This window comes from Rutilus rutilus (assembly GCF_951802725.1).
Source record: "Rutilus rutilus genome assembly, chromosome: 1".
Lineage (NCBI taxonomy): Eukaryota > Metazoa > Chordata > Actinopteri > Cypriniformes > Leuciscidae > Rutilus > Rutilus rutilus.
The window spans coordinates 17476921-17496397 of NC_140209.1; the positions used below are offsets into that span (position 1 = coordinate 17476921).

Genomic DNA, 19477 nt, shown 5'->3' on the forward strand with positions numbered 1-19477 from the left:
GGGAAATATTAGACTAAAAATTCAAAGATTTGTAATATTTAGAAGAAATAGACATTTTTTCTTAAATGTGCTAATCATTAACACTCACTGTTGTACTCCACGAAGTCGCAGGGGACCATAGTCAGCCCTGTAAATGTTAAAAGCGTTTTGTAACGAAAACACATTGAAACAAACTGGATCCATTCCGGGATGGTCTACCATACATGATGGAGTGACTTGAAGTTGTTTCATCCGTCTTGTAACCTTCGATACAACAAATAGCGTCAGACAGTTTTATGTCACGTATTATTTTTTGCAACAATTACAAATGTAAATAAATTAATACCTGTTCTATCTCCCTGCAGCATATGTTTTCTGGTTCTGTATAGCCATCTTCTCACATTTGCCACATAAGCACCTGTACGACAAGTAATGTAAACATGACGCAACAGGTCCCTCGCATAAATATAATTTTGTTTGTACGTAGCAAACGCTATCACAGTATTTGTGTTTGTAGTTTCAAAAAATTACGTGTCACGGAGCTCACAAGGCAGCTCGAGTCACATCATTTGGAGAGATTGGGGTTGCAGCGGTTTGCCACATCACCTGATGACTTTCGGTACTATACCAGGTAAGAAATCAGAGATTTCACACCATCACATTTGGTGTATTTTCTTTTCTTTGTTCTGTAAATAATACATATTTTATGAATATATACATACATGTCACGGGACAGATCTGTCCCTTCCAACAAAGTCAGCCTCATCTCCGCTGACGAGGCAATAAAAAACTTATCATCAGCAGCCGGTGATGTGATTAGCTTTAAAGTTTCACGATAGCTGTATAATAGTTTGGCTAGTATGGATTTTTGCGGTTTCATACAATGCGTGTGTGGTGAGTGTCTGATGTGTGTGGATTGTGACTTTGTGGGTTTCAGTAAAGAAGAATAAAATATAATGAAGGAAATATAATTAACAGATCTAGAGAAAACAACGCTAGATTCCATGTTCACAACTTGAGAATGTTTTGATGTAATCTGAATGCCATCAATAGAAAAACTATATGATATGTGCTGTTTGTATGCAGATTTCCATCATATGAGCATATCATGGCCTTTTGGAATCTAATCCAAGAGGCAACGAGCAGAATGGTGAGAGTCACCAGTGGTCAGAAGAACCGTTCTACCAGTACATCCACTGAGAGCCCTATGAACAGATCAACAGTAAGTTCTACAATAAACATATACTACCAGCTTGTTAGCTGTGTTTTGTTTTTTGCTTGCTCTGGCACTCTTGTTGTCTGTGCAAGCGACTACCTGCTTTTGTTGCTCTGCTCCTTTGGCTGCTCAGCTCCACGCTGGCCTGCTATAGGCAGCTTACTCTTTACCACCAGTTAAATCATTGATGAAAGTTTCCAATTTTTAGATTACATACACCCCCACATGCACTGCATAGTTTAATCACCTTAGTTTGTGTATTTTATCTTTGTTGTATAGTGTTTCTATCTATTAATAATACAGTAACTATTTTCCCCAGTAATTGCTGCCAATTGACGAGCTCTTCCTCTTCCTTAACTATCTATCAACCGGCTGTACACAAAGGGAACTTGCTCACAAGTTCAACATCCACAGAGCTACAGTCGAATAGTTGTGACGTGGTCCAACTTTCTATATACTTTACTTGGATCTCTCTCGATATGGATGACAAGCGGATCAGTGAGAGCAAACTGCCCCACAGATTTCCATGGGACTTATGAAAACACCCAGGTCATCCTTGACTGCACAGAAATGAGGTGCCAAACCCCTACCTCCCTTCTGCTCCAAAGTGAGGTATTTTCCACATACAAGTCGCACTGTACATTCAAAGCGCTTATTGGCATGTCCCCCCATGGAGCATTGACATTTGTGTCGGCACCATGTCGGGCACACCCGACATGGAAGTTATGGTAGACAAGGGGTTTCTGATAGATGAGCTAGTTTCCGGGAAAATGCATCGCCCAGCTTTTATGTCCAAACAGGATCAAATGTCAGAGGTGGACGTCCTTAAAACCCAGGCCATTGCACGTCTGAGAGTCCACGTCGAGAGGCTCATTAGGAGGGTCAAAGAGAACAAACTTTTTGACACGGTCATCCCTCTCTCCATTTGTGGGAATATAAACCAATTTTTTATTGTTGCATGTCTCCTCACTAATTATTAGTCCGGACCCCTGGTCAAGAAATGGATGGTCTGATTTTCTGGTGGCCGGATTTCCTAATCCATTCTATAATGAACTTTGACACCACACTCTCCTGGCAAAATAAAGGCCAATAACACATCACAGGATGTTTAACAATACTCATACAGTTTTGGAAATTATTTGCTGTTACTCTGCAAATAAAACTGCTTTACTTTTACAGTGTTGTCTACAACTTTGTTCTGTGTGCTTCCTGTTGACTGTGATAGATTTTTTTTAGAAGACCCATTTATTTAAACTGGCTTTTTGATTTTTTTAGCACTTATCTTAAGGTGTTTTATATTTTAATAATTTAGTTATTATATGGTTTTGACATGTTTTTTATCTATATATATACACACACACACATATATATATATATATATATATGTGTGTGTGTGTGTGTGTGTGTGTGTGTGTGTGTGTGTGTGTGTGTGTGTGTGTGTGTAATTCTTGCTCTGTATTGTTCTGTATTATCTGTTTTTGTGGGTTTCACAGTTGTAAAGCACTTTGGTCAACCTGAGCGTTGTTGTAAGGTGCTATACATTTTGATTTGATTTGATTTGATAGATTTTGTAAAAATGCAAAGACCATTTCTCTGTTCTTCAGAAAGCAAAAACACATAATAGATTTCAAGTGAAATGTATTTGACAAACTTCAATTTCATAAATGGTTAACATGAAAGTGTCACTGCCCTTCAATAACAATGCATACAAAGGCACAAATGAACATTTATAATATGAGAAATGATCAAGGTAATTATGCAAGATAATAACAGATTTAAAGGAGTCTTCTGTAAAAACGCGCCCAAAACTCAGTACACATGAAAGTAGAACTTATCTATCCCACGCTTCATTTTTTCCATCACACTCTCATCCCTCTGTATTCTTTGTATGAAAACATCATCTTGAGCGGAGACGACATATTCGCACCAACTCATACCGGTGACAAGTAGTTGGCCCTGAACTTGCCAATTATAGGCATGAGTTGGTTTGAGCTGCAATGACCCATTGATGACCTTGAGATAAGGTGTGTCTACATAATTTGGAATGTTTGGACATTTTATTTCCACAAGGCCAAACTGAGGCTGCTCCAAGGGGTCAAAAACAACCCCATCTGGTGAGGCACCAATCCATGGTGCATCCGGTTGTACCACAAACCCACATTTGTAGTGGTTCACACGTTTTATCTGGCAATATTCCCAGATCGCATCTGCCTCCAATTCCAAACCCCTCTTCATAGGCCCTGTCTGATGAGTACCTCTTAGAATGTGTTCAGCAAGTCCCTCTTCAGAGGCCTTGCCCACATGGCAGATCTCTCTAAAACGAGATGCAGTCACCCGTGGTTTCCGTACAGTGTACCAATCGGCACACAAACTCTGCTCTCGCGTAGCACATTCAATCTTCTGGGCCAATTCCAGGGTAACCTCAAGACTGCACCCAAGCAGTCGCTTTACAGAGTGGAGCGTTGCGTATCCATGACAACTAGACGGAAGTTTTTAGGCTACTAATTATTAATTATTATTATTATTATTATTAATTATTATATTATACCCTTTAACCAGGAGAAGCCATTGGGGTTAGAACCTATTTTGCAAGGGAGACCTGTCTAGAAATATGTGTGAAAACAGCCTAACTTAATAACGAAGGAACCAACGTCGGATACCTTTACTCCCTGTATGACGTGTAGGAGTGGTTGTCAACAACATAGCCTCCGAACATCATAAACAAAACAATGGCTAACACAAACTGTTCGGGAACTAACTAACGCATGATTTCAACTTTTATAATGTACACAGTAAATTCCCCAGTGTTAAATTAACACTGCTCAGAGCACATATGGTCCCACTCTACATGGTGTTAAAGTAACACTGAAGCAGTGTTAAAGTTAATGAGACAATTAAGTGATCAATTGAGTGATGACTGAGCATTAGTGATGAACACCTGTTGTTGTTAACAAGCAGAATCACTGAAGGAAAGAGAAACACAAGAACTACAACTGACTTCAGCCACAGCCTTAAATTAAATCAGATGAAGATAAAAAGACATTAAATCTGTGAAGATCTCAGCAGAGGAGGATTAAACAACTCCACAAACAGCATTACCAGCTTCCCTTATTACTAACCAGACTGACTTTATTTCTGTCATATGTCTATTAGGGCTGGGCGATATATCGCATGACATTGATATGCGCCTCTCGTCAGTAAAGCCGGTTCCTTGATTAGTAGTAAATCGCCTTCACCTGCTTTCAGATGGAGTGGCATTTACTAGAGAGATAACATAACAGTTACCAGATAGCATAGCTTGAGCACGTAGCATGGATGTTGTTGTGACTTACCTTCAAAATTATGCAAATACTGAGAGATGTAATGTTTAAACCCCTTCTCTCTCTTGCTCTGGGGAGCTGGAGAAAAATCACTAACCAGTCAATGAACATCATCGACTGTAATATTCGGCAAATGTCCAAGACATCTGGAGAAATATACATCCTCTACGTCGTCCATCAGGCTACCGGAAACTAGACACCCCCTATCGGTTTCGCAGCCGGAAGTAGCATATGCTAACGTGCACATAGTCTATTGCAAAGGGGACACGATTAAAACTCTATAAGTACATAAATGTATCAAATAACCATTCCGAGACGTCCTGATCCATTCTCATTTGTGTTTCTTCTGCCGGAGTCTCTTCATCATCTGGGTCTGATTCCGGTTCAAACATGTACGGCTGAATGCCATACAAAACAGCGGGTCTGTCACTCTCAGCCATTCTGCTTCTACCGACTGTTTATTGCCATAGGTATGCAAGTTACGCCCTCATCCAAAGGCAGGGCGGGAATATGCAGCTCATTTACATTTAAGGTGGTACACACCAAAACAGCTCTTTTTAAAACAGACCCCAAAAATGACATTTTCAAATGGTTATAATAAATTAACTGTGGGGTATTTTGTGCTGAAACTTCACAAATACATTCTGGGGACACCCGAGACCAATATTACATCTTGTAAAAAAGGGCATAATAGGTGCCCTTTAAGACATCTGGGGCCGTATTCACAAAGCATTTTATCTTACCACTAGGAGTACTCCTAAATCGCACTAAAAGATTTTAGCTAGGAGTTTTCTCTTAAAAGTTATACACAACGCCTTTCAGACCTACTCTTAGTAAAGAAAAATGACAACTCCTAAACTATAGAGTCTTCGTTGCTATGGATGACGTCATTACTCATGCACGAGCTTGACTGAAGTGACCACCTTGATTGGCTGATGATTGTAACGCGGGAATGATTCCAAACCTCCCCTACGATGATGAGTGACAGGTGACAGGTCTGAGAATGCGTGCGCTACACAAGTAGTGCGAAGGACGGAAGATGATGAATAACTGAATAAATATACTAAATGAATAAAGAGTAAAGCAAAACAAATAGCCTAGTAGCCTAATGAAACATATGGATTGATGCAATATCTTTGCAACATTATTAATCTGTCACCATATGCCTTTGCCTACGTTTGCAACGAGAAGAACATTTTAATTTGATTCACAATGAAACGTTACAATTAGTTTACATGCAATGAGTAGCCTAGTTTTGGTTGTTGTTGGTGGCGTTATTGCATCCCTAGTTATGCCTACAATGCAAAATTGTTCCCTCGCGATTGGAAGCTCCTGTAGCCGCCGCGTACGCATTTCAAAACATCGCAACGTGAAATGCTACAAAAAGCGGTTTGTGAATAGGTCTTAATGAGTTAGGAGTCCTCTCAACTTCTTTTAAGCTGTCCCAGGCTTAGGTGCTACTTTTAGGGCTAAAATGCTTCGTGAATTACTCTTAGAAAAAAAAATTAGGAGTCCTAAAGTTACGAGTGACACGCCCATTATTTTTAGGAGTTGCTCCTAAATTCGCCAGTTAGGAGCTACTTTTAGCCTTAAAATTCTTTGTGAATACGGCCCCTGGACAGCAATGCCATAGGACAGGGATAGGCAACTTCGGTCCTGGAGGGCCACTGTCCTGCAGAGTTTAGCTTCAGCCCTGATAAAAACTCACCTGCCTGTATCTATCTAGTAATCCTGAAAACATTGATTGCCTTGTTCGGGTGTGTTTAATTAGGGTTGGAGCTAAACTCCGCAGGACAGTGGCCCTCCAGGACCGAAGTTGCCTATCCCTGCCATAGGAATATACAGAGCGACCGCAAAAACGTAAGTTCAAAGACAATATTCTAAAGATGGCGGCGCCCTTGTTTCTCTGGCGCATAAGGTCTATATTGCCCCTGTATGAGTAATGAACGTGGGAAATTTCAAATCTATACATGCATGGGAATATAGATATGTGAATGAAGTTTGACACAGGAAACGTTACATTTTCTTTATTTTTAAGAGTTTTACAGTAGACTACTGAGCTTTTAAAAAACGTTGACTTAGCCTGAAAATCTGAACAAGCACAGCTTACAGGTCACTCCCCCTCGCTCTCTGCTGCGCTACAGCCCTCCCTCCACAGCTCCTCCCCCACAACGGAGCCTGCCGTGAACGTGCAGGCTAGTAAACATATGCTGATGACGGCGGATAAACAGTTATCGCACATTCACTGGTAAGGATGAAACATCTACAATATGCTTTACATTGACTATGGCCTGCAATATACTTTGACTTCAAACTTGGTCCTCAAATCATTACGTATTTTGCAATACATGTAATGTAACTTCATAACGTTGCACTCTTTCTATAAGTTATAAATAGCTAGCAAGATAATATAATGGTAACGTTACAGTATGTAAGTAATTATTCTAGCGATGTGTAATGCTAAATAAGGTTTGCTAGTACATTATTTCAGCAACATGACAAGCCAGTGAAATAAGCAGGTTTCAATTGTTGCTTTGCACAATGCATGACATTTTATCTGTATGTTATGCGGCTAGAGGTTTGCCACTGAGTCAATGGGCTCCGACGGGCTTGTTTATCGTCATCGGTCTTCTTCTGTTTACCTGTCTTTGTTGTATGAGCAGGTGCCACTCGAGAAATTGGCAGTTTTTGGTTGGTTGTCCGCCATTAGCACAGCTGCGGCACACTGGCAATCTTGATTTTGAACGACGGTACGCGCTGTGCGAGAGAGCGGTGTGATCAGCGCGTACACGAGCTTGATTGACACTGCTAAGACACTCCTCCTGGCTCTGATTGGTTGTTTCTTACTGGGAGCGGTGTATTTCTGCAAATAGAGCATCACAGTCCCGCCCACAGCCAGTGCCGGAAGTAAAAATTCAATACAATTTCTCCATTGACAGTTGGGGTATAAGCCATAAAAACGTAACCATACATGGTAGACTTAAAACCAGCTACGGCTGTACTAAGCGATTGTATATGCTCATATAACCGCCAAAAGTTCATGGGGCACTAACCTTGTTTTGAGATAAATGCCTTTTATTCGCAATGTCTTGGAGAAGTACTTCATTACCCACAATCCTGAACAATCCCACAATCCCACAGTGATGCATCTGATTGGTGATGCATCTGATCTGTGTTGCGTTTTTTGCACGGTAGACTTATCAGTGCAATCATGATCTCCTTGGCTGCCATGATGGCTTTTTTCAAGGAGGAAAACAAAAGTGTTAAAAGGGGTGAAAACCACTTCAAATCGGGTCATGTAGTTGAGTGTAGCGTGTCCAAGGGTCAGCTTGTGGGTTTTGTAAGGGCCAGCATGAGGGACAAGACCTAACGTTACAAAGTTGTGGTAAGTTTTGCAGGGAGGTTGGTAACGTTAGTTAGCATTATCGTTCACTTTAGCTAGGCTACTTTAGCCTTCATATGGTATGAGTCATATCAAGCATTTTATGATGCCACTGTCAAAACAATATTTAGCTTAGGCATACCTCTTCATGCATTTACTGAACATTTGTGTAATAATTCATGGCAAGTTAATAAACTGAATATGATGCACTTTCTGGTTTGCTGACCATCACTTTTTAATTTTCACTTGTTGTTATTAAGAAAATACATTAAATGTTATTAAAATTAAGGATGAACTATAACTTCATGAATAAAATGAGCATGGACCACAAGTGGGAAATTGTTGAGGCATTTGTCAGCAACCTGCCCGTGGGCCGCTGAAACTGATGAGCAGAACGTTACTTCCGGCACCAAAGCTCTCTTGGGCTGTGGGCAGGACTGTGACGCTCTATATCATTGGTCTTAAAAAGTGGGTGGGTCTTGTCCCACCCATATTCAATGGTTCCGACGCCAATGGGTGTGGACTGTAGTAACTGTAGTGCCTAGAAGATTTTATATGACGACAATTTTAGATGTCTAAGTACCTTTAAAATGAAGTTCAAGAATCTTAATTTGTATAAGACAGTATCAATGGGCAAAAGTGCATATATATATATATATATATATATAGTTTTGTACAGTATTTTGTTTATCTATATTTATCTTATTAATTTAAATTAATAACACAATTTGCATGTATGTTTGTAGAATGGGTTAATGGGTTAATGTTTGTAGAATATTACCCGTTTCAGTTGGGCCCTCTGTCACAACAACACCAGTCAATGTAGAGAGATGGGATATAATATCTCTGGGGTTGCGCAGCAACATCCTGAAGTCCTTCAGGATGAAAACCACAGCTTCATCAAAAGCTATTTGCTTGAGCTCAGCCTCATCAGCAGCTCTGGAGCCTGCAGCCAAAGTTAGAACACCCATTCGACGAAGAGCTTCAGCTGGCTGTTGAACACTGTCTTTAGATTTTTTACTGGTCAGGAGCAACACAAGCTGTGTCACTTGATCCTGAATGCGGCTCCCACTCTCAGGTCTGAGCATGTTGGTTCTCACAAAATCCAGGGCAGCCCCGATGTTGACTTCAGCCGAAGGTTTGGGTTTTATTCTTGTGAGAGCAGAGCTTAGGGATTCTTTTGAACTAAATGAGTTGAGGTTGATCTCCGACTTTGGGGTGGTGGAAAACATGGCCACTCCGACCTGCACCTGATCAGGTCCAATTGGCATGGTGTAAACAAACCTTTTGATGAATTCTCGCACTGCATTGATTATGGTGGCACCCATGCTACTGTCAATGAGGAAAATTATATCTCTTTTCCCAACAGCCAAAGCTAAAAAAAAAAAAAAAATTCTACTTAGTCCTTCTGCAAATTCAAACCAAAATCAGGTAACCTATGAAGAAGTTAGCTATCATTTATTTAAAATGTATGATGTTTTACAGAAACAATGTATTAATAACTATCACCATTTTTTTTACTTGCCATAAAGCTAACATATATAAAAGTAGTAAAAGTTGTAATATATCAATATATATGTAACATATACACTCACCTAAAGGATTATTAGGAACACCATACTAATACTGTGTTTGACCCCCTTTCGCCTTCAGAACTGCCTTAATTCTACGTGGCATTGATTCAACAAGGTGCTGAAAGCATTCTTTAGAAATGTTGGCCAATATTGATAGGATAGCATCTTGCAGTTGATGGAGATTTGTGGGATGCACATCCAGGGCACGAAGCTCCCGTTCCACCTCATCCCAAAGATGCTCTATTGGGTTGAGATCTGGTGACTGTGGGGGCCATTTTAGTACAGTGAACTCATTGTCATGTTCAAGAAACCAATTTGAAATGATTCGATCTTTGTGACATGGTGCATTATCCTGCTGGAAGTAGCCATCAGAGGATGGGCACATGGTGGTCATAAAGGGATGGACATGGTCAGAAACAATGCTCAGGTAGGCCGTGGCATTTAAACGATGCCCAATTGGCACTAAGGGGCCAAAAGTGTGCCAAGAAAACATCCCCCACACCATTACACCACCACCACCAGCCTGCACAGTGGTAACAAGGCATGATGGATCCATGTTATCATTCTGTTTATGCCAAATTCTGACTCTACCATCTGAATGTCTCAACAGAATTCGAGACTCATCAGACCAGGCAACATTTCTCCAGTCTTCAACTGTCCAATTTTGGTGAGCTCGTGCAAATTGTAGCCTCTTTTTCCTATTTGTAGTGGAGATGAGTGGTACCCGGTGGGGTCTTCTGCTGTTGTAGCCCATCCGCCTCAAGGTTGTGCGTGTTGTGGCTTCACAAATGCTTTGCTGCATACCTCGGTTGTAACGAGTGGTTATTTCAGTCAAAGTTGCTCTTCTATCAGCTTGAATCAGTCGGCCCATCTTCCTCTGACCTCTAGCATCAACAAGGCATTTTCGCCCACAGGACTGCCGCATACTGGATGTTTTTCCCTTTTCACACCATTCTTTGTAAACCCTAGAAATGGTTGTGCGTGAAAATCCCAGTAACTGAGCAGATTGTGAAATACTCAGACCGGCCCGTCTGGCACCAACAACCATGCCACGCTCAAAATTGCTTAAATCACCTTTCTTTCCCATTCTGACATTCAGTTTGGAGTTCAGGAGATTGTCTTGACCAGGACCACACCCCTAAATGCATTGAAGCAACTGCCATGTGATTGGTTGATTAGATAATTGCATTAATGAGAAATTGAACAGGTGTTCCTAATAATCCTTTAGGTGAGTGTATTACTAGTAGTAAAAATAATGGAAATCAATTAGCATGAAGTGATCATTTATTTAAAATTGAAATAGATACAAATGCTATGACCTAAATGTATTAATATCCTGAATATAAACATACAAGGAGTGTTAATGGGTGTAGAATGGGTTAATGTGTTAATGTTTGTAGAATATTACCTGTTTCAGTTGGGCCCTCTGTCACAACAACACCAGTCAATGTAGAGAGATGGGATATAATATCTCTGGGGTTGCGCAGCAACATCCTGAAGTCCTTCAGGATGAAAACCACAGCTTCATCAAAAGCTATTTGCTTGAGCTCAGCCTCATCAGCAGCTCTGGAGCCTGCAGCCAAAGTTAGAACACCCATTCGACGAAGAGCTTCAGCTGGCTGTTGAACACTGTCTTTAGATTTTTTACTGGTCAGGAGCAACACAAGCTGTGTCACTTGATCTTGAATGCGGCTCCCACTCTCAGGTCTGAGCATGTTGGTTCTCACAAAATCCAGGGCAGCCCCGATGTTGACTTCAGCCGAAGGTTTGGGTTTTATTCTTGCGAGAGCAGAGCTTAGGGATTCTTTTGAACTAAATGAGTTGAGGTTGATCTCCGACTTTGGGGTGGTGGAAAACATGGCCACTCCGACCTGCACCTGATCAGGTCCAATTGGCATGGTGTCAACAAACCTTTTGATGAATTCTCGCACTGCATTGATTATGGTGGCACCCATGCTACTGTCAATGAGGAAAATGATATCTCTTTTCCCAACAGCCAAAGCTAAAATAAAAATAAAAAATAAATAAATTCTACTTAGTCCTTCTGCAAATTCAAACCAAAATCAGGTAACCTATGAAGAAGTTAGATATCATTAATTTAAGATGTATGATGTTTTACAGAAACAATGTATTAATAACTATCACCATTTTTTTTTTACTTGCCATAAAGCTAACATATATAAAAGTAGTAAAAGTTGTAATATATCAATATATGTAACATATATTACAAGTAGTAAAAATAATAGAAATCAATTAGCATGAAGTGATCATTTATTTAAAATTTAAATAGATACAAATGCTATGACCTAAATGTATTAATATCCTGAATCTAAACATACAAGGAGTGTTAATGGGTGTAGAATGGGTTAATGTGTTAATGTTTGTAGAATATTACCTGTTTCAGTTGGGCCCTCTGTCACAACAACACCAGTCAATGTAGAGAGATGGGATATAATATCTCTGGGGTTGCGCAGCAACATCCTGAAGTCCTTCAGGATGAAAACCACAGCTTCATCAAAAGCTATTTGCTTGAGCTCAGCCTCATCAGCAGCTCTGGAGCCTGCAGCCAAAGTTAGAACACCCATTCGACGAAGAGCTTCAGCTGGCTGTTGAACACTGTCTTTAGATTTTTTACTGGTCAGGAGCAACACAAGCTGTGTCACTTGATCCTGAATGCGGCTCCCACTCTCAGGTCTGAGCATGTTGGTTCTCACAAACTCCAGGGCAGCCCCGATGTTGACTTCAGCCGAAGGTTTGGGTTTTATTCTTGCGAGAGCAGAGCTTAGGGATTCTTTTGAACTAAATGAGTTGAGGTTGATCTCCGACTTTGGGGTGGTGGAAAACATGGCCACTCCGACCTGCACCTGATCAGGTCCAATTGGCATGGTGTAAACAAACCTTTTGATGAATTCTCGCACTGCATTGATTATGGTGGCACCCATGCTACTGTCAATGAGGAAAATGATATCTCTTTTCCCAACAGCCAAAGCTAAAATAAAAATAAAAAATAAATAAATTCTACTTAGTCCTTCTGCAAATTCAAACCAAAATCAGGTAACCTATGAAGAAGTTAGATATCATTAATTTAAAATGTATGATGTTTTACAGAAACAATGTATTAATAACTATCACCATTTTTTTTACTTGCCATAAAGCTAACATATATAAAAGTAGTAAAAGTTGTAATATATCAATATATGTAACATATATTACAAGTAGTAAAAATAATGGAAATCAATTAGCATGAAATGATCATTTATTTAAAATTGAAATAGATACAAATGCTATGACCTAAATGTATTAATATCCTGAATATAAACATACAAGGAGTGTTAATGGGTGTAGAATGGGTTAATAGGTTAATGTTTGTAGAATATTACCCGTTTCAGTTGGGCCCTCTGTCACAACAACACCAGTCAATGTAGAGAGATGGGATATAATATCTCTGGGGTTGCGCAGCAACATCCTGAAGTCCTTCAGGATGAAAACCACAGCTTCATCAAAAGCTATTTGCTTGAGCTCAGCCTCATCAGCAGCTCTGGAGCCTGCAGCCAAAGTTAGAACACCCAATCGACGAAGAGCTTCAGCTGGCTGTTGAACACTGTCTTTAGATTTTTTACTGGTCAGGAGCAACACAAGCTGTGTCACTTGATCTTGAATGCGGCTCCCACTCTCAGGTCTGAGCATGTTGGTTCTCACAAAATCCAGGGCAGCCCCGATGTTGACTTCAGCCGAAGGTTTGGGTTTTATTCTTGTGAGAGCAGAGCTTAGGGATTCTTTTGAACTAAATGAGTTGAGGTTGATCTCCGACTTTGGGGTGGTGGAAAACATGGCCACTCCGACCTGCACCTGATCAGGTCCAATTGGCATGGTGTCAACAAACCTTTTGATGAATTCTCGCACTGCATTGATTAAGGTGGCACCCATGCTACTGTCAATGAGGAAAATGATATCTCTTTTCCCAACAGCCAAAGCTAAAATAAAAATAAAAAATAAATAAATTCTACTTAGTCCTTCTGCAAATTCAAACCAAAATCAGGTAACCTATGAAGAAGTTAGCTATCTTTTATTTAAAATGTATGATGTTTTACAGAAACAATGTATTAATAACTATCACCATTTTTTTACTTGCCATAAAGCTAACATATATAAAAGTAGTAAAAGTTGTAATATATCAATATATGTAACGTATATTACAAGTAGTAAAAATAATGGAAATCAATTAGCATAAAGTGATAATTTATTTAAAATAGAAATAGATACAAATGCTATGACCTAAATGTATTAATATCCTGAATATAAACATACAAGGAGTGTTAATGGGTTGCATGTGCTACTCTTGGTTTAGTCTAAATATTGTATCTTATAGGACACACAAACTGTTTCTAAGTTTGTATGGATCATTTGTAAACACACAAATGTATGTTGTTTAAAATGTATGTTATGTACAAAAACTGTATGTTGTTTAAAAAAAAAGAAAGAAAGATATTTTGGGACACTAAAACCTTTCACCTAAAAATATTATGTTTTTTTATTATCATTATTTGTTTAGATGTCCACGCCCATGACAATGTACTGTTATTATTTCCTTTTTCTTCAGTTTCTCTATGGAATCCCTCTCATACGGTAATTACATACCTTCTGTGAAATCTGTTTGAATCACAATGGTGCGCTCGACGACCCCATTAATGTATGGCAGTATCTGGTCAACCATGCATGCCACTGTTCTGACATCAGGAGCGGACAGAACAAAGCTTTTGTCTGTAGCAATAGCTTCCAGTTGGGCAGTAGCAGAATCACCCGCAGCAATACCAAAGGTGTACACACTGGCCTGCTTTAGGGCACTCTCGCCCTGACTGACATCATCAGTGGACTCCCCAGCACTAATTACCACCAGTGCCTGGGGCACCCCTTCCGCTGCCCTGCCTCCTGCATCTTGGCCCAACAGACTGTCTACCACCTCCTCCAAGGCGGCCCCCAGATTTGACTCAGTCCCGCCAGGGTACTCAAGCCCCCGGAGAGCAACGAGGACACTCTCTTTGTTGTCATAGCTATTGAGATAGAATTGAATTTCGGGATCTGCACCATAAAGCACGAGGGCTACACGGATTGCGTCCCTGCCCACAGCAAGCCCCTCAATCACTTGGACAGCCAAATCACTGACGAGGGGGAAGTTGGCAGCTCCAACGCTCTCTGATCCGTCAATTAAGAGTATAAGGTCGGCTGACCCGGGGGCTTTGAAGGAGAAGTAGAGAGAGGACAGAGAAACAAACAAAATATAATGCAAAATGTGTGGGTTAAAAAAAATAATAATAAAAAAAACGGAAGGAGGGAGACAGGGGAAGGGTGCAAGCATAAAACATAATCATGGATAATTACAATCCATCATAAAAACACAACACAAACACATTATACTGCATGCTGAACCAAGGAAGATGCTCTGCAACTTTCTAATTTTCATTCTCTGAAATTGTGTAGAATTATGTTGTGGGGATTTAATTTACAGTGTATTTAGAACAATTGTGTGTACATTACGAACTTTCTGCATATGTATTCGGCCACCTCTAAAGGCTGCCTGCATGGGCAATTGAATCTTTCCATCTTCTTGTGTTCAGTCAGATCAATATTAACTGGCTGTGGCCATTCCCAATGCTGACAGTAGCTCTTGAGACCCTTCAGGATTAGTGTAAACTTGAAATTCAGTGTTCTGTTGAATTATTCTTGATCATTGGGAGCTCTAAACAAACTACAGCACACCACTCTGAATATCTTTACAGTATTTAAATCAGTTATTTAAATACGTGCTCAACTCCCTTTACTGAAACTGTAGATGTTTCTCTTCACTGTCTTTATATTTCAAATTTTTAACTCAAGTGACCAGCATTAATGGGGGGTCTAATAAAAACTGAATATTTAACAAAAGCTTTGCAAAGAAAAACACCTAATTTTAAGGTCTCTTTCCAATCAAAGGAAACATTTATGATTTTTACTTGTGAATTGTCTGCAGCACAGTAAAATTAACATGTCTTCACTCATAACTGGAAGTTTGCATCTCAAAGAAAAATTAAGAAAAAAAGAAAAAAGAAAAAAAATGCTGACCTTAACTTACCATCCTGAGCTTCAAGTTTTGCGAATAGACCAAAAGCCATTATACCCAAAAGGGCATACAGTAACAACCGGTTCTTCCCCATTGTCCACAAAAGCATCGGAATAGACAGCTGAAAAAACAAAACAAAACTGCTTTCAAGTTTTTGGGAAGAATTTACACCATACTATATGGAGTATATACACCTCTGAAGCTTTGTTCCTCTCACTCATCATCACTTTATGCCAGAACTTGTACTCACTTCCAATGGCACAAACACATAATATGCAGCTCTCGGCATCTCGAAAACACCGCGCTGATATTGATTCTCGTTTTAGTTCTCCTTTTTTATCCAAAGTCTGCTTGCCATGGTCCATAATGTTTGAACGAAACAACAACAGCGTGCAGATAGACATTGCGAACTACAGTGGTCCACGTCCAAGGCCGCATTAATGCACGGGCATACCTGGGCTGAAGCCCAGGGGCCTCCCAAGTTCAGGGGCCTCCCATGTTCAGGTTCATGATGAGCTGAAAAGGTCATATTGTTTTAACTTGTCAGATTTTGTCGCTGTATGTCGCTAGTCGCTTGTCGCTTGTGGGCGTTGGTAGTGCTCTAATGTTATTGTAATGGTGCGTTCACACCAAACGCGAATAGAGCGTCTGGCGCGAGTGATTTCAATGTTAAGTCAATGCAAAGACGCGTTTACGCGCATCTAGAGGTCCCGCGGCGCGAATGAGGCGTTTAGACTGCTCGTCTGGCCACATCTATACAAAACACCATCACAAGTGATATTATACAACGATATCATTTTAATTTGGCTAGGAATTAGGCTCAAAAGAAACAGTATGCTGTTGGGAGAGTGTTTTTATATTAGGCTACCACACAACAGTGTTTGGTAAATAATTTACTAACGATCGATCAATCTACAAATTAAACTCACTCATACTATCATAAATTACTAAAACGTCATCCGAATTTGACAAATAACATTTTCTTGTCCCTAATAGTCAACATAATGCAGGGGAAACTGTAAAATGAACTGCAGCAGTGCTAAACTTGCATCATAAAACTACAACACTCGAACTATAAATGTATGAATTAAACTCACTGAGACAGACTGTCGACAGTTTCTTTTCCATGCATCATTTTATTATATCCATGTTTGTGGTTAGTTACAGTCAAATCATATAAAACAGTGAAATCGCCCTTGAACTCTTCTGTCTTGCCTGCACTGCACTCGAGACGGTGACGGGAGCTGAGCTCCATTGAAAGGCTTCTTTCCTATTGGTTGTCGCTCGCGAAAATTGCTTCTCATTTGCATAAAGTTGAAATTTAGTTGCTGTGTGTGGTTGTTAAATAAAGTTTATTGTGTTTATGTGCTCAGTGATATGTTAATAACAATATTAAAATTAAAAACAATATAAAAAAACTCACTGTTGTAGGTCTCGAAAGAAACTAATGCATTTTGTAATGTAGATTAACTAGATTACACTTTTTTAAAATGAGACTCTATAAATCGAGGGGATGGGGGGCCTTCAAAACCTCTCAGCCCCGGGGCCTAACATTAGGTTAAGGCGGCTCTGTCCACGTCTGTCGTCTTGGTTACTATCAGAGGGCTCTGGTTCATAGCTCTGGTTACCATGGCAGCACGAGCGGACACCAGGGACAACGTGGATATGACGCCATTGACTGCGACATAACGGAAATAAAGACACGGTCCGTGTCTTCGAATTAAAATATTAATTTCTCTGGATTTAGAAGTTAATTGGAACTGTCGGGATAATGTAAATACACAACTTTAAAAAATATATAACAGATATAGTGATTTTTTATATTTTTAAAGCAAAAAAAATACATATTGTGCCTTTAAATAGCAGTGTGTCAGAGAAGCAATAACTACAAGTACAGCCATATGAAAAACTTGGCATTTCCATGTGAATTGTTGTCACTATACAAAGAAAGAAATAACAAATAAATTTAATCACAAATTCCATGAATCAGAGGCAAAAACAACAATAAAAGCAACTGCACACTGCAAAAAATATTACACTTTCAAATCATGGAAATCTCTCACAGGATTTCCCAGCATGATTTTGCTGCCTAATTCATTAAAGGTTATTAAAGGTTTCAATGCCCAAGGAACAGTGATGAGAATCCCTGCCCCCTTAAACTCACTCTGAAAACCAAAGCACCAAATGAGTATTGCAAGGTGTCTCAACACTGGCCTCTAGTGGTCTAAGTGGGGATAACAACCTCTCCATGTCAATCTTTCTTAAAGCTGGCCCAACATTGGAGAGGCCACACTTTGTTTTTTTTTTTTTGTTTTTTTTTTTACCTTTAGCTTGTCACTTGTTCAAGGGTACATCTGGTTCTGCTTCACTTAAGTTTAATGTCTGAGCTCTAACTCTCCCAGCATTCTTTGTCAATCTGGCTGGGACAGTGGAAAAAGTGTTTCACATCACCCTGTCTTTACAGTGCTGGGCAGAAGCTGCAATAAAATCTGAATAGTGTCTGCAGTGGTAGAAAAGTGCAACATAGCTTCCTGACTTGTTCTGCTTCTTGCTTCTGTTTAAACCAGCTCATAATTAGTATTATCCTCATCCGGGTGTGTTAGATATAATCTTTATAAACAAAAAGCAGCATAACAACTCAACCAAACAGTTATGGTGATAATTCTACAAAACATCCTTCTAGTGAAATGTGGATTTTACACACCAGAATCAATTAGGTTATGTGCAACCATATCACACACACTTGATTACATACTGTAACAGTTGTCTCAAAAACTTTGCTGAAGTTCTCACTCTGAACACACCCTTAGCACAGAACCCCTCCTCATGTATTCTATTATCTGAGCACTTTGCTCTGCCTCTTCTGCAATGCCTTTTCCTGTGGCGCAAGAAAAATTCCCTGTTTCTCCCAAAGCTTTGGAATTTACAGTACCCAGTAAATTCTTAACATTAAAACTATAATTAAGAAGTAAAACTGCCTACACAATGTGTTCATTGGAATAGCCATACAAACAAAGCAAGCTTTATAGGGTAAAAAAGGCGTATGCAACGGCAGATTTTAGTAAAATGGATTTTAGCACATTTTTTTTAATGCATGCCTCAAAACACACTAAAAGCCACACCATCTTGCACAGTCTCACTCATGCACTTAAACGCTCCTTTTGCAAAGATGTATTTGCACAATTAAGCCACTTACCCCTGGAATACAGAATTCAGAACGCTGTATTCCACAGTCTTTCTATGGAATTTCAAATATCTGCAAAAAGACAACTCTTAGGTCATTATCTTCTATCTGGTATCTTCCTTCTGTGAACTGTTATGGATGGGTCAGACACAGATGATGCTGATCAGCTTGTGTGCTTGAGCTTTGCTGTGAGACTCTCGTCCGTTGAGCTGACTGTGTGCTCTCCAGAGGAGCAGTGCCAATCACTCCAGCCTGGGACAGAACACACAACTCAGAGAATCCTGGAGAAAAGCCACACAATGTTTCCACGCCTCCTACTTTCCTCTGCAGAGAGAAGAAGGAAAAAGCACAAAGAGGAGAAAAAAGAGAGTGAGAAAGTCATAAATGAAAAACAGACCCAGGCCGTATTTGGTATGGCTGTTCCTTATTGGGAAGGTGATGTAACAAACCAAAGCAAGTTTTTCTTTCTCCTTACATTGCTCCATCTCAACTTGTATCCATGGCTTATCACAAACACAATATATGAACTTTCTAGCAAGTCTCTAATAAAAAAAGGTGTGGAGCATAAACGTAGAAGAAGAAGAAAAAATCACTTTCTGTATTGGACTTGATTGGGTAACTGTGACAAACAGAGCTCTGGGTGGGAGCATTTGTTTCTGATTCTGAAGAAATTAACCCAGCATAAAAAGATAATATTTGTGCACTTATTATATGGACAAATAACA

At 39.8% G+C, this 19477-nt stretch overlaps 1 protein-coding gene across 1 annotated transcript; it reads right to left on the bottom strand.

Annotated features, from left to right (window-relative positions):
* Window positions 1–6533: 6533 nt before the first annotated feature.
* On the bottom strand, window positions 6534–18989 carry LOC311290858 (collagen alpha-3(VI) chain-like). The gene is made up of 7 exons (XM_084409585.1): window positions 18765–18989; window positions 15581–15689; window positions 14110–14706; window positions 12852–13445; window positions 11867–12460; window positions 10880–11473; window positions 6534–9272 (listed from the first exon to the last, which is right to left on the bottom strand). Exons 2-7 carry the CDS (start codon window positions 15675–15677, stop codon window positions 8650–8652), a joined length of 3099 nt encoding a protein of 1032 aa, XP_084265711.1. The 5' UTR covers window positions 15678–15689; window positions 18765–18989; the 3' UTR covers window positions 6534–8649.
* Window positions 18990–19477: the final 488 nt, after the last annotated feature.

Bases quoted from the DNA above. Each gene is read 5' to 3' on its own strand.
- LOC311290858 (XM_084409585.1), bottom strand. From the start codon at position 15,677: ATGCTTTTGTGGACAATGGGGAAGAACCGGTTGTTACTGTATGCCCTT. The intron at 11,474-11,866 runs GTAATATTCTAC...TTTTTATTTTAG, and splicing joins AGAGGGCCCAACTGAAACAG to CTTTGGCTGTTGGGAAAAGA. The intron at 9,273-10,879 runs GTAATATTCTAC...TTTTTTTTTTAG, and splicing joins AGAGGGCCCAACTGAAACAG to CTTTGGCTGTTGGGAAAAGA.